Source organism: Phaenicophaeus curvirostris, chromosome 4 (genome assembly GCF_032191515.1).
Source record: "Phaenicophaeus curvirostris isolate KB17595 chromosome 4, BPBGC_Pcur_1.0, whole genome shotgun sequence".
NCBI classification, from domain to species: Eukaryota; Metazoa; Chordata; class Aves; order Cuculiformes; family Cuculidae; genus Phaenicophaeus; species Phaenicophaeus curvirostris.
This window is the reverse complement of record NC_091395.1, coordinates 23,321,143-23,337,585: the sequence shown is the minus strand read 5'-3', so window position 1 is coordinate 23,337,585 and position 16,443 is coordinate 23,321,143. Positions and strand designations below refer to the sequence as shown.

General features: G+C 39.5%; 1 protein-coding gene across 1 annotated transcript in view; it reads right to left on the bottom strand.

Annotated features, from left to right (window-relative positions):
* The window catches only part of COL25A1 (collagen type XXV alpha 1 chain), a 313,462-nt gene that overhangs the window by 80,336 nt on the left and 216,683 nt on the right, over positions 1-16,443 (bottom strand). The window contains exons 10-12 of the mRNA XM_069855550.1: positions 9,680-9,751; positions 8,705-8,812; positions 6,674-6,709 (exon numbers count right to left, since the gene is read on the bottom strand). Coding sequence (XP_069711651.1) covers positions 6,674-6,709; positions 8,705-8,812; positions 9,680-9,751 — 216 coding nt within the window. The remainder of the gene's footprint in view (positions 1-6,673; positions 6,710-8,704; positions 8,813-9,679; positions 9,752-16,443) is intronic.

Here is a 16,443-nt window from a genome sequence, read left to right as displayed (position 1 = left end):
CAGGCTCACAAGGTGGTTTTGTATTCCAATTTTTGTGACTGTTGCTTAACATTTAAAGAAATGTATGAAGTAGAAATTTTGGATATTTTCAATTTCCACGTCTGAGGCAGCAGTAATGATGTGTTTTACAAGGTATCAGAGTTCACAGATAACAAGCACAAACAACAAATGAAAATGCTTAGCAAAAATATAATAAAAAAGTGAAAGTTTTTGTATACGGAAACAGTTACACGGTATAATACATCACAATGGTGCAATACACTGTCATACAAAACATCTTTCAAAGCTTTGCAAAAAAAGAAAAAAAGAAAAAAAAGTCCTGTTACTGAAAACTTCTATACTTCTAATGTAAGGTAAAAGCTTTTTGTAACTAGAAAGACTTTAGGAGGTACTCCGTCTATATTTCTGCGGAACAAGAGAAGTTTTAAGACTGTCCCAGAGAACAGGTATTTCCTTTTTGGTGCCTATAAGAATCGTTATAAACTTAGAACAGAATCATAGAATAATTTAGATGAGAAAAGACCTTCAAGTTCATCGAGCCCAACCATACACCTAGCACTGCCAAGTTCACCACTATAACAGGTCGCTAAGCACTACATATCCACATCTTTTAAATACCTCCAGAGGTGGTGACTCAACCACTTCCCTGGGCATTCTATTCCAATGCTCAACAACACTTTTGGTGAAGAAGTTTTTCCTAACATTCAGTCTGAACCAGTTCCCCGTTGCAAGTTGAAGCCATTTCCTCCTATCCTGTCACTTGTTACTTGGGAGAGGAGATTGACACCCACTGCGCTATAACCTCCTTTCAGGTACTTGACAGTAATAAGGTTGCCCCTCAGCCCTCTTTTCTCCAGACTAAACAAGCCCAATTCATAGAATCATAGAATGGTTCAGGTTGGAAGGGACCTTAAAGATCATCTAGTTTCATCCCCCTGCTATGGGTAGGGACACCTCCCACTAAATCAGGCTGCCCAAGGCCCCATCCAACCTGGCCCTGAACACCTCCAGGGATGGGGCACCCACAGCTTCCCAGGGCCACCTGTGCCAGTGCCTCACCACCCTCATTGTGAAGAAATTCCCTCAGCCGCTTCTCATGAGACTTGCTGACTAGACCATTCTACAGTTTCACTGCCCTTCTTTGCATGCGCTCCAGCAACACAGTGTCTTTCTTGCAGTGAGGGGCCCAAAACTGAACACAGTATTCAAGGTGTGGCCTTACTAGCGCTGAGTACAGGGGGATGATCGCTTCCTTACTCCCACAAAACAATTGCTTACCAGTCTAATGCCATAAAGAAGTTAAAAAGGAAACCTGAACTACCAGATGTACATGAAGAATAAAGATAGGTTTTATACAAAGTATTCATCTGCATTTCAGTGGAGCCTGTGTTCTACCCCCTGGTTTCATTTTCTGTATCTAACAGGCACGTGATGTAATTCTGAAAACATGTTGCTGCATGGCTGAGGAGTGTTTCATAAAGACTGCAATTTCTAGAGTACTTGAGTATTGAAATGTGTGGTGCTTCAATACTGATGAATCACCTAGATAAAAGAATGACCAGCTAAGAAAACAGATAAACTATGATAAAAAATTTCATATGACCTCTGATTACGTAGTGCCTCCCTCCCATGCTATCTATCTTAATTGATGAAAAGAGCAACAACAACTATTAATAAGCACTCAGGCAGAGCTTCTTATCATCTTTCTCTTAGTCATTGTTGTGGCAGCTGTTACTGATGTATAGAGGTTACAAAATGCCAAAGACTATTTTTCCTGAGATTTCCTGCAAGTTAAGGACAACGCAATTGTATTGGTGAAAAAAAAACAATTGCTGTGAGAGGCACAGGCTGAGAATTTCCACTTTGTCTGCCAGTTCTTAGCAAACTTGTACAGCTAAAAAGTTTAAGAACACCACCTTATAAAATTTATTATGAATATGCTACCAGAATGAAATAAAGAAGGCTGCTGCAGAACTCTGGCCATAGAAAACAAAATCACAATTAGTAGTTTCCCAGAGGAGCTATGGAGATTCACATCAGTTGAGGATCTGGCCTTGGCCACTGGCCTGAAAGGCTGAACTGCAGCACTTCCCAGTCAGTTCTGCCTGGTCCATGTGAGTTTATTTTATTCATTTTAACCTGAGATGAAAAATTGATATTAATTCATTTTGAAGATGTGACATTTTGCAGACTTAACTGCAAGGTTACACTTTTCCACTGTCTTTCACAGAAATGGCAATATCCTTTGTAAACAATCTTACTCTGAATAACTAGTATAAAGCAGTAACATTGGGTCTTTTTTTTTTCTTGAAGAGTTGCCCAGTAAGACTGCATAATCACAAAACTATTAGTTTGGAAAACAATATATCTTAAAGAAGGGGGATTTTGCATTTGGGTTACTCATTATAGTATAGATTTCTTTTTGCAAAGAGACACCTTTACCTGAATTCCCTGTAATTCTGGACTGTTTTATTAATGAAAAACATCTGCAAAATTACTTATCTGTCTTTAAGACCAATTTTAGGGGATAAAATAATATATGAGGGTTTTTTCAGTGACAAGAAGTGGTTGATTCATACACTAAACATGTTTAAATTTACATCTTTTCCAAGGAGTTGAAAACATTGCAAATTTTCCTCTGCCAAATTTTTATTACTATGCACTAGTCTAAAATACTTTAAACATAAGAGCACCAAAACCTCTCCCATGTGGAAATTAGAAACAAGAATACCACATGCACATTTTCTTCCCTACTGCAGTTTATGAATCTGAAAATGTCGATCTATCAGTGTCAGCCTTTGAGATTTCCCATCACTGACTCATTTTAAATTCTCATAAATAGTCTGCAGTGAGAAATACTTCTCTTGGTTAGAAAAGAATCACAAATTCATTTATGATTCATTCAAAAAATGAGAAGATTAAACAGAAAAACTCACATATGGTGTATTCTTGTCTTCTCGTCCTGGTCCTTATCACCAGAACAGACAAATGAGAAGAGAAGAAGGATGAACTATGAGAGGCAGGACACAATTTCAGCCGAAAAGGTTGAACAGCTATGGAAACTACTAGCCTTCTGTCCTGACAGCATACATTTTCCTAGTTCCACATAACATCTCAAAACTTAAACCCTTTGGTCACCTTACTGCTTGCCCCTCCCTGAATTCTCTTAATCCTTTCTGCACAGAGGAATGACACTTTCAACTCCTGGGGAAAGCAGATCTGAAAGGCTTTCAAGTGCCATGGAAACCAGACACAAACTGCAACTAACCAATCATTCTTACATTCACTTCTAATATCGAAGATGCATATAGTCGTATTTTTCTGACTTAAATCTAAGCATCCATCTCACCTACAAAGAAACTGAACTCTCTTGGGTCAAATTGAAATAGATCCTTCCTGACTCAGCAACATACAGAGCCAAAAAAACCTTGCAAACAGCTCTCCCAAGATATCAGTTGCAAGGGTAGAAGAGCAATAGAAGCACACTGGCACTCTGACCTCGAATGATTTTTTGAAAGGGAAGAGAGACCCTTGTAAGCAAAAACTAGCTTTCCTAAACTCCTCCCACTACCCTGCTCCACCCCACACATATTTACATTGGAAATCAGGCAAAAGGGAAGCCATTCTCTGTCTTCAAGGCAATTTCTCTTGTGCCCCTAAGATAAGTTGAGCTCTCTTGTGCCAATGTAGAACCATGCCAGAGAACTCAAACACTGTCATTCTCTGTATATGATCCAAGCAAACCTCCCCTGCCTGAGATGGAGAAAGGTTATTACTGCCCTCTCTCACAACACCATCAGAAACATGATTTTCTTTTTATCTATTGACACAGAACTTCATTAAAAATGAAGCAGAACACGGCAGCAGACTCTCAGCTGCAGTAAATTGATGTGTCTTCACTAGAGTCACTGGAGTTCCAAAAAGGTGAACATAAACATTCCCAGAACTCTAAATGCATTAAAATTATTTCAACTTTTTGTGAATCAAGGCACACATTACTTGAATAGGTCACAAATTACTCAACACGCGTTAACAGTCTTGTAGAACATTCTGAGACACAAGCTCAAAAACACTGTTGTCTCATTATCTACTATCTTGTTCTTTTCCAAGAAATTTATTCCACTTTTTGTGGGAAAACAGGAAACTAAGTAACTTCAATCTGTGCCATTCATGAGCTAAAACTGAGTTTACCAGCTCTATCAATAACCTGCACATTCACCTAGAAATACCAAGGTGTGTTACCGAATGCAGATATTAAAAACTCTTTTGAAAGAGAAAATCTATTTTATAGAAGTCAGGTTTGCAGCCCTTCTTCACTTGAAAAGTACTTAGGGAATTAAAGCTGCAAAGTGTGGTCCTACAAGCTACAAATAGTCTTCAGCTTCCACAAACTTCACAATTACATCCAAATTGTAGTGACTATTTCAAAGCATCTGGTGCTCTCCTTGGCTATATCCTGCACCCACCTTGGATGAAGAACCACAGTACATGCCACAGTATTTGCTTCTTTCTGGAAAGGGCCTTGGACATGCAGGCAAGTAGGAAACCTCAGTACACCCTGACAAGTGGACCTCTGGGACAACAGGACTGGTAGTACATTATGGGATCCATTGACTTCATAGATTCAGTTTCATGAGGAAGGAAAAAGGGAGCTATCTTGGATTTCAGACTTTTGGTGTAAAACAAAGGCAAGTACTTACAAAAGAATTTCCACATAATTAACCCAGAAGCTCCTCTGGACAGAGATCCCCATTTTCATTTACTTTGTAAAGATAATTGGGTACGAAAAAGCCCGTGTTCTCCCTAGCAAACTATACCCATCTTCCCTGGCAACACAAATTTAGAGCATACTTGTTGGGAAATCAGCCACTTTGATAGCAGTGCCTCAATTTCCAATATGGAAATGGAGAGATAACTTTGTGCAGAAATGGAAAATGGAAGATGTCAGAAGCAGCTAGACAGCACCTGAATGACTGCAGCACTTTCTACAGGGAAGAGAAACTGGGAATCTGTACTGACATGAAGAGTATATCAGAAGCAAGAAGAATAAAAAGAAATTAATTACCTCCCTGATATGTTGATGTACTTTACTTGTTCTATACACAACCTAACATTTAAGCCATCAGATTGACTTTTACAGCAAGCATTCGGAGCTGGAAATTCATGTAATCTGGAATCTTTCTCTAACTTAAGGTTGCTGATTTGGTTTTTAGAACACCTTTTCTCCCTACTTAAACACACTTGTATTTAGAGAAACAGATCAGTAGCAGCTCTTCAGTTCTTACACACAGATGGTTACTTTAGAGCAGTAGGAATCTTCTGAACATGGAGACTAGGAGGTGACAGACTGTTTTGCTTTAAAAGCCCTCAGAGATTCTGTGACCCTGAAGATCTGGTCTTCAACAGAAGGAAGATACCATTGAAGAATCTGAATGAGTTTTGTCTGGAGGCAAAATAGGATAATATTCCAAATAAAACAAAAACCTCTTCCTTCACAGCTACTGCACTTTTTATTAACAGGTCCTTAGAAACCAAAAGCACAGAATAAAAATGCCCAGAGCATGCTAAAACACTAGGTGATACCTTGGGGAGTCTTTGATTTTGTTTTTGTTAAATTATATCTCAAAATGAAGAAGTACAGGACTTAACTGCCCAAAGACAGCAGGTATATATGAGTCTCAGAATCTTAGTTTCTTCTTCCAAAAGAAATTGGTTTCTGCAAGTTCAAAATGTTTTGCAATTTGTCAAAGTAAAATACCATCACACCTGATTAAAACTTCATAAATTCAAACAGATAGCAATCATATATCCACTGACTCCTAAGCATATAATCTTCCTCCTCAGAAGCATTCAGGAATCAAAACCACATGCCATAGGCTACAATTCTGTCATCTCTCATAAAAATAAGAATGACCATAAGTGTTTAGGGAGATCTTAAGGGGGAAAAAAAACACTGCATGTTTCACAGTTCTGGGAATATGTGACCAGAAGAAACTTCTGATGCCTTATGCTGTGGCTGAAGCTGATTTACAATCAGTGGAGCTTCAGCTTGCTTCCAGATGAACAGGGTTAATTAATTCCTGATGCAAGAGAAAACATGTACTCCCATATCTGAATATTTGTGAAAAGTGCATTCGTTTGGCTGTTGCATTCTCTCACACAAAGGAAAAAAACCCAAACTCTCAGGAGGTGAGAATATTCTGAGAGTTTCAGTACACTGTGCTGTGTCTTCACATCAGCCAAAGGGCTAGAGGCGTTGTCACAGAGACAGCTGGACTTTTGGCCCTTAAAGCAAGTAGATGGTTCTTGTGCCGCAAAATAGTCTCAAGGTGTAAATAGCTCAACTTCAGCAACTGTGATAAGTAGGGGGAATGAACTGGGAACAGATGGCTTGATTCTTTATTTTGCTTTGCTATGTTCTTAGCTGTTTTATTTCCCTCTACTTCTGCAAGCTTAAAAAAAAATAGTTGGCCTCATATGTTAGGTGACTGTATGTAAAAAGAGAATGTTTGCTTCCTCACGTTTTCTTCACAAATGAGGCTTCAAATAGTCTGTGACAAAGGAAGATTAGGAAATACATAACTATAAAGCTTTTAGGAATTTCATATTTTTAAAAGTGTATGTAATGTATCTATTACGGTTTCTTGGCAAACTGGAAGAGAAGAGTACTTACAGTCAATCCTTGTTCTCCTGGTTTTCCTGGCTCACCCTTAAAATATAAAAAGGAGTGAATAATTTCAGTAATATGTCTTAAATTCAGTTCTCTACCTAATAATTAAAATTTCCATTCTTAAACAGGTATGGCAGCTGACTGCACATTAAACACAATTATATTAATTTTTTTTTCTTTTTAAGCTAGTAGGTCAAATCTTAGACATTTTAAGAAGCAAGCACTATTTCACAATCACGTAATGGTATAATTCTTAAGGCAACAGTTAAGTACTGGTGGCCTGCCTCTGTCCCTTTGTTACAAGCATAGTATTCCATTCCAGTCAGTGGTGCTAAAGGACACAGAAAGGTTATTTTCACATATGTTGAATTCCACTGTTTACATATTCCAAAATTACTGCTCTGTGTCAACACCTCAGTCAGCAGGCATAACTTACCACTGCAAATTATCTTGTTCCATAAACCAAAGAATATTGGTATTTTGAAGCCATGCAATAATTACTCAGCTGTTAAATACCTGGACTGGCTTTCAAAATAATAATCCATCATATTTCCAATGTATTTTCTTTCTGTGGGCACATCTCTACCTAAAATCAGACTCTATCTATTCTCCTTTCTTTCCAATCAAACACGAACAACTGTCTGTAGAGTAAAACATATCATACAACATAGGCTAAAAATACCCATTCAAAAACCAGAGTTCCTATTATTTCAGCAATCTGGTTTATAGATCACTCCCTTTTAAGCCCAACAGAGCATCAGGCAGTTCTTGTGCTGTTCTATCAGCACACCTGAAGGATCTTTTTTAGCAGCCCAGGTGGCCAAGGAGGCCAATGGCATCTTGGCTTGTATGAGAAACAGTGTGACCAGCAGGCTCAGGGAGGTTATTCTCCCTATGTACTCAGCACTGGTGAGACCGCTCCTTGAATGCTGTGTTCAGTTCTGGGCCCCTCACCACAAGAAGGATGTTGAGGCTCTGGAACGAGTCCAGAGAAGAGCAACGAAGCTGGTGAAGGGGCTGGAGAACAGGCCTTGTGAGGAGTGGCTGAGGGAGCTGGGGTTGTTTAGCCTTGAGAAGAGGAGGCTGAGGGGAAACATTATTGCTTTCCAGAACTACCTGAAAGGAGGTTGTAGAGAGGAGGGAGCTGGCCTCTTCTCCCAAGTGTCAGGGGACAGGACAAGAGGGAATGGCCTCAAGCTCTGCCAGGGGAGGTTGAGGCTGGACATTAAATTTTTTATTTACAGAAAGGGTCATTGGACACTGGAACAGGCTGCCTGGGGAGGTGGTTGAGTCACCTTCCCTGGAGGTATTTAAAACACGGGTGGATGAGGTACTGAGGGGCATGGTTTAATGGTTGATGGGAATGGTTAGACTCAATGATCCAGTGGGTCTTTTCCAACCTAGTGATTCTGTGATTCTGTTTAAAAGGTGTTTAATCATCAGGTCATGAAGTGCTAAATGCAGAGGGTCTGATCCTGTGCCTAAAATGAATAATAAGCAATATACTGGATTATGCTGGTTGTTCTAATGAAATACAGGGGATGAGCAAAAGAAAATTATACTGCTCTACTTGTGTAAAGATGGTAGAATGACTCTAAACTTCATTGTACTTTGGGCAGCATTTAGCAGCTTATTACTTTTATTCCATGATTTTTGAGGTTAAATCATTAGGAAGTGAGAAGCAAGCCCATCCATGCTACGGTGTCTCAAATCCAGCTTTATCTCAAAGTCTTTGCTACTTTTAGAGTGAGGCAGACCCTCCTTACACAGCTATTAAACATCAGCAAGCAACTGGGAAACCTTATAATTCACAGGGAAACTCTCAGGGACAGGAGGGAAGGAACCTAGGCGTTACTCTTGGCACTGTTATGACCTTGCTCTGTGTGTGAGACTTCAGGTTCACCATGAAATCTGTTTGTGGTTCAGCTTCCACATGTCTTACTTGGCAATCTTACCTCAGAGAACACCTTTGAAACTGAGCTGACACACACTTGAGTGTAATTTGGACACCATGACAGCAATAGACTAACTCACCGGTATGCCAGGCATCCCACGAGGACCATCTTTGCCAGTATCTCCTGGGGGACCTCTGGGTCCTGGTGGCCCTGGAGGCCCCGGGGGCCCAGCTTGTCCTTGGTCCCCCTAAATCAGGAAAAAAACCTCATCAGTGGTTTGCTTTAGAGGCATCAACCGTGGAAAAAGACATTGATTTACCCAGAAAGAGTGCAAGATAGGCTGGAAGAAGTGGCCATGAGCAGGACACAGGTTTCTTCACTGCTTATGGCAGACTTGAAAACCAGAGTGTTGTACCCGTCTCGTGCAATCAGCCACAGAGAAGGCTTGAATTCTAAGCTGCTTGTCCTACCACAGGACACAACCCAAAATCTGGGGTAGCCTTGCAATATTTTACTCATCCACTTTTCCAGAGCAAGTAACTGTTTTCAGTAAGCATCTGTTTGCTTCACAATCGGCAAAATTATAACAATGCTGAGGTAAAAAATTTGCATGTGAGAATATACTGTTTGCACAGTGATTTTCCAAGCCCATCCATGACGCATGGCTAATTTCAAAAATGAGCATGGAAAATAACTAGTTTTCTACAAAGTTTTACATAATTTTTCATCTGTTTTGGAGAGCTGTTTTACTGTGACAATCAGCTACCTCCTTTAATAACTTATACCTATTAATTTGTAAAAGCCGATTTTCAAGAGAGTTGCCAAAACACATTAGCTTTCCTTTTAAAATAAAGAGATAAAAAATGGTGCTTAAGTTATTTAACTTCCAGCACACTGCTGCAAACCACTGAAAAAAGCTGACTGTGTGCCTTAAATGTGGATCATGTGGCAAAGCTACCCATAGCTTTTTAATTCCTAATATCACAAACAATTCCTTCATTCCAAAGCATTTTCAAATGAACAATGGGCTATTAGAAAGCATATGACAAAAAGGTACCGCAAAGAGTAAATTGAATGTAAGGAAGAACCAGATTCCAGTGAGATGAAGCACTACCTTAATGAGGCGGCGTTTAATGAGCTGCTGATCAGCAGAGAGAAACCCATGATTGATTTTAGGAAACACCATCTGATCAGGCAGTTGAGGTCAAAGGTTGAAGATCAGAGATGAGAGAATTGAAGAATAGACATCAGAAGGCCCGAGAAAGAAATAAAGACATATTCATTAGATTTATAGTAGCTAAAATAATATAAACCGGTGCTTCTGTCTGAGAGAAACTGTGCATTTTCTTTTGAAGAAATTGACCTCTAATGTACAGGACTTACCACTTTATAAATTAATCCTATACACTGAACTAACTGTGTCACTTTTTTCCTCACAGATTTCCTGTGTGAATTATTCACCTGTACTGGGGTTTTTTTCATTACCTGACCACTAAAAATCAGTATTTTTATATGCTGTTCTTTCAGCAAAGCTTCTAGAGACAAAGCACCAGTTCAACTTCCAGTCAGACTTTCTAACCAGCATATTGTGCCATGAAGATTTGTGACATTTTAATAGGGACTGGAGTTCCATCTTGACCAGATTGTTTGAACCCTTCCTGCTTAATTTGCAAATGCAATATGTGTACAGATTAAATCTCTGATATCTAACACAAATAGCTGACTCTATACGCAACCAGTATAGAGTTCACTGACATTTCCCACACTCCTGCATGCCTCAGGGAAGCAGAGCTGATAAATCTCATCTGAAAATAAAATAATAACCAAGATCACACAGAATGTGGGCACTGCTGGCAGACAATACTGTACAGAGTCATAGATTTGACCCCATGCTCTATATAAGGAGTACTTACACCAATGCAAAGGCAGTAAGAGGTGACTTAGGTCCACTAAAAGGATTCATTGGTAACTCGTGATAAATTTTTTTCATGTGCACTTTTATGCTGATAGAGAGAGACCTGACTGAACAGGTACATGTCAGCAACAAACCTTGACGGTGAGGATCTGATTACTGTGCAGAGCAGCAACTGTGGGGAAGCCTGGCAGACCCTAGGGACACAGCATAACATGGTACCAAAACAGCACAACACAAACATCACAGAGACAATTTACTAACAGACAAACACTCTGTTTAGTAAACCCCACACTGCCTACTGACAGGAAACAGACTCTCTGTCATATGGGAAACAGAATTAGGCTTGCACTACACTGCATATGCAGAAGGAGCAGTCCCACAGACATGACTTTCCTTAAAAATAAGTAAATTGTTATTATCATTTGACTGTGAGCCATTTTTGGTTAAAATAGGTTATAGCACTTCAAGAGAGTCATGTAGAAAGCTTTGATTCTAGATCGCTGCGAAACTTGATGGCAGTGACAGTGAATTTTGAAACACTGCATAATTACCATCCTGCTCCTCAAGTTCTGTTTAACATATGACATTCAGCACATAAACTGGTAGTACACACACAATTAAAAACACTGAACAACAAACTACTGCTAGATCTTGGGTAGTCTGGAATGACCGGTTTATTTCCAAGACATACGTAGCAGCATTTTTATACCCAGGGCAATTCTTTTCCCCTCAAGCACTATATGCTGCGTATGGTTTCTTGTATTCTGCTCTACCAACATGTGTAGAACTTGCACTGTTCTGGTACAGAAAGAGGACAGTGTGGTAATCATGGCCTTCTGTGACAATACAAAGGGTGAATTTAGCTCTCGGTTCAACACCTTTCTTGTGTTGGCTTGTAGGGTGTGAATCAGACCTTTTGATAAAGCTGAAAGAAATTCCCAAGCACTCTCCTTGCTGACAGCATAGCATGCTGTCTGAAGGAGAGGCTTGTTCAATGGCCAAAAGACATCAGGCTGAGAAACATAGAATAAATATAGGCTGGTAGCTCTAAGCTCCCTACATGCATGCACACAAACATGCCACCTCTGTAAGGTGGAGCTGGTGGCACGGCCCCTTTGTGAGGCATGGAGTGTATGGCTGCAGGGTTGCAGCTTGGCACCACCAAAGTTAAGGCTGTGCCTGACTCTGGCTGCCAGACAAGGTGGCTTCTCAGAAGTCCTGCATGAAAGCTCTGATGGGGCAACCCACATTGCCACAGCACACGAGTCCTTTGCAGCCCATGTTGCCTGGTGGAAAGCACCAAAGGCAATAGCAGCTTGCCAGGTTTCTGAGCTGGAGCAGATTCTTCTAACATGGCAAACATTTCTCTGTTCATCTTCACATGCAATCACATCAGAGATCCTCTGGATCACAAAGATCACATTGGTCTTTACAAAAAAAGGTGAAGTAACTTTCTGATAACTACATGTCCTTCATTAGCACATTTGAGTTGCATTCAGCAGCTTTATTCCTGAAATATACCCATGAGACATGGAAGCTAAGACACTGTAAGTGGATCCCATAAAGCCAGTGGCAGTTTTACCAGCCTTCACACTTCGTTCTGATGAACTGTGGTGTGGCTAACTGCATTGCTCAGTGATCTGAAATCTCCTCTTTAGAAACAAATAAAAAGGAAAGTAAACAAAAAAAAAGGCTAGAACTCCAAACTTTCAAAGATATCACTCTTGAGACACTGCTAAGACTGAAATGATACATCATTTAGAAAACAGATGTATCAAATTTGTATTTATCTTATTATGGAATATAAGTTAAGAAGTTATTAGATGGTAACATGCCAGAATCTTTGCATCTGTGACTCATTAGCTCTGCTGTGTACATGGCCCATTCCTCTCCTAGATAAAGCTACAATACCCATGTAATGGAAATGAGCACAAACAAGAAACCTACAAAAGAACTGAAATCTAAGTAGCAAACAATAACGTTTAAATCTCATGTATTAAAAAAAAAGGTATAAACAGAAAATCATTTAACAACTTAATTTTTACTCATCAGTCTATAGGACTACAACACAGTAATTTTCAGTTACCTCTAAATGGAGCACATTTGCAACTTAACATTCTTAAAAAGTAGAAATGCAGAACTCACACTAGGTTTTATTTATCTTGAACGAGAAAGACAGTCAAGAATTAATTAAAAAACAAGTTTAATCAGAAAATATATTGGTTGACGAAGAAAGATCTTTTTTTCTTTCGAAGAAATTAAAGAATTCTGAAAGTTTTGTGTAGCTCCACACAAAAACATTACATAGAGCAAGTCAGAGTCTAGCCCCAGTGTTCTTAACGCTTCCCAATACACAAAGACAAGTTCAAGAGTAGCTGTCATTATTGCAGCTTTTTGCCTATCTAAGCAACGTAAGAGAAAAGGGGGCAATCCCATTCTTCCATTAGCAACTTAGAAACTTCTTTCAGCTGGCTGTAAAGTAGGACAAAGGTTTCTTCCCTTTGCCCAAAGCTGGCATAACCTCAGGTATGAAGATTCTCACATCACAGAAATGCAATGCCAGCTTGGACTTGGATCATCTCCCCATATATAACACACATATTTGGAGAGGAACAGAAATATGGGAATATTAAATGGAACCCAGCAAAGAAAATAGAATGGGTGCATATTTTTTGCATGCGTGGGGGAGATTTTAGAAGGCATAGCACTTCTGGCATCCATGAAAGATATTGTTGGCACACAGTGAGCTTCTAAAAAGGCATAAAAAGAGCTATCCCTCCCACAAAATGAGTTCTCTTCCTTTACTGTCACTGCTATAAATATAACCTCAAATATCCCCTAGATCTGTTTTATTTTTTCTCTATCTAAAGCTGTTGTCAACGACTGATTCAAAGTTACTCAAGTTTCTCTTTATTTGGTTTGATTCTTGAACTGCACATAGGAAAGGCTCTTGTTCTACACCCTGGGAGGCCCTCACAGAATACAAAACAGTACAGTGATCACCAGCGACCACTGGCCCCCTAAATTTCTCTGCTGACAGCAACTCAAGCTCACTCTGAAATGCTAGCTGGTTACAATTTCTAAATTAGCACATTTGTTGCATGCCTTGCTGCAATTTTTGCCCAAATGCCAAGCAAAACACGATGCTTGGTGGATACTAACAGGCATGTAACCACATAATGTGCTGTCCTGCTTACTTACCTGGACGTGTAGATAAAGCCCATTTGTCCCCATATAATGGCTACTGAGAGAATCAAAGGATGCCACTATGTCGTATCATTCCCTTTGTCTGATTTTTCACTTAGATGAAATAGTTCTCCTGTTAGAGTCATCACAGCCTTCAAAGACATAATCCCACTAGCAGTCCTAGCTTTTTACCAGTATATACAGCTTTGTGCACTGGTCGACACAAGCTCACTATTGCCAGGTTACCATAACCTTGTTGTATGGCAAGTATAATAACATTAAGCAACAGCATTACTAGTTTTATACTATGCTGCGCAGACTCCATTTTGTCTATTGCATTTGCTTAGTATAGTAAATACCACAGTCCTCCTTAGGATTTTCCTTCTGACCTGTCAATAAACCCAAGCTGCACAAGCTTACATGTTCCTGTGAAGATATGGTAAATGAGACAGGAATTACCACCTGCTGTTCACTTGCACTTCCTAAGGTTACAGCCAGCTGCTGCTATTTCACATCAAATCACACAGGCTTCAGGCCAGAGTGATCCTGACACTCTTTATGGCTGCTTTACCTCCCCCTAACACCAACTCCAGTTCTAATTAATCCCTCAGACCGAGTGCCAGTTCTGCAGCTAATTATTGTACCTGCCCTGGGGAATACAGTGTACGGTATCCCCCTGTACAGAGCCATGGACTCTCAGCAGGAGCTCTTTTATATAATCCCTTTTATCATAACTGCTGGTTTCTCCATCAGCAAATTTGCTAACTAAAACTGTGCACAAGACAAGGTTCCAGGAATTTCTTGTCACGTAGGCACTCATTCAGCAAAGAGTTTCAATTTGAATACATTATGTAAGGATTCAGACTTTGTATTAAAATAATAAAAATGTAACATTTAACAACTAGCACAAATGGATCATTATGGAAGTGTTACTTTCTATAACAACCTCTGTATTTTCATAGTGAACTCTACCTGACACTGCACTCAAAATGAACAAAACTGGAAAAAGACCACTATTAGATGAATTTTTCAGTGAGGCAAATATCTTTTCCATACAACTCACTTACAAGTTCTGATGAGCGAACATCATCTGACCTACACAAAATATCCTTACTGAAGGCAAATCTACTACTCTCACTGAAACCGTTGGTAGGCATCCAGTTATTTTCAAGACAGGCTGGACCTTTCCAAAACCAGACTGATGCTCACAGTGCAGATCTTCTTTCCTGGCTTGTGTTTCTCTTCAAATTTTATAACCACTGCAATTAGGCAAAGCAGGTAAGTGGTTCAAGCCAATTCTATGATATTTTTTAGGACTGAACAAAATATTTTTCAAGAGGTTTTTTTGATGAATTTGGTCTAACTCAAGTGCTCAGTATTACAGCACTTCTGTGGGACAGCTGTCACAGGACAGGGCTGGAGAAAAAGGAACAGGATGTACAGAGACTTCCTTCCTCACCATTCCGCTGGCATTACTAAAAAGGGGCAAGATACAAAGCAACTGGTGGTGAGTGAAGATATGCACTGCTTAGCTCTTAAGACAGGAATGACAACATCCTCATCTTGGAAACAGGTATGTGCCACTCTCTCTCTAGTGTCACAGCTGTTCTGCATTCCCCAGGGGAACCTCAGGTGCTGAATATCAAAGGCATAGCTTGGCCCTGGAAAGTCATCCAAAGCCAAAAGGACATGCCTGTAAACTCTGAAATGAGGCGCATCTCAAGTCTGAGTGTCCCAATGCTTCAGACAAAGTTGGCAGCCAGTACAATCTGAGTTCTTTCCTAACCACTTACAGTTACTGAGCTCCACGTTACCTTGCTCCAACTTGCTACCCTCATTTCAGCTTAATGGAAAACAGGGGAGCCACAACAGCTCAATACTAGTGAAGCAGAACAGATAATTAGTCCTAGGAATGGAGTAGGTAAAAACCCCTGTTGCCTTTTTGCAGGTAAGGAAATAAAGTCTCGGAAATTAAATTAACTGCTCGCAGACAAATTGGCATTAAAACTGACATGTGGCAGTTTTCTCAATGATTGTGTTTCATGAAAGTTATGTTAACAGAAGGCATCATGAATGACTTTTTTAGCCTTCTTATTGTAGCACACTCCAAGTATAGTTTGAAACTGTGGTTAGATGTTTAGATGTACTTTAAAACTTGAACCATAATCAACTGTCCTGTGTGAAGCAAATAACTGAAGAAACAATGATGTGGGTAGTCATACTGGTAAAGCGTGAATTTGAAGCAGCACTGTTTTGTACTATGTGCTTGAACTAACACACAGTAAACCAGAAAATATGCTTTTATACGTGCGTAAAAATATCACTTAAAGGAATACCATCACTGTATCACCACCTCTGCCACAGCTTTTGACAACACATTCATATAAAAGAAACCAAAGAATATTTAATCTGAAAAGTAAAAGCTGGGGACAATGCTAATTTATGCTAATGAAAGCTAACCAGGCTTTCTATTAAGGCAGATAAAATTAATGGGCAGTATTTATAGAAGAAATTAAGAGAAACTTTAGTAGGATATAATTAAACATCATCAAGGACCGTCCTGAAAGAAACTCACAGAATATGTTTAAATTATGTAAAATCATATTTAATTAACATAATACTCTGATAATTATACTCTATATAAATGTATAATACTATACATTTCGGCTTTGACAGAATGTTGAAGGAGGATAAAAATTAGCAGCATGCAGTATTTGGGAAAAAGTCTTCCTACTACATCACTGATTTGTATATATTTGATGCAGTTGGCAATGTCT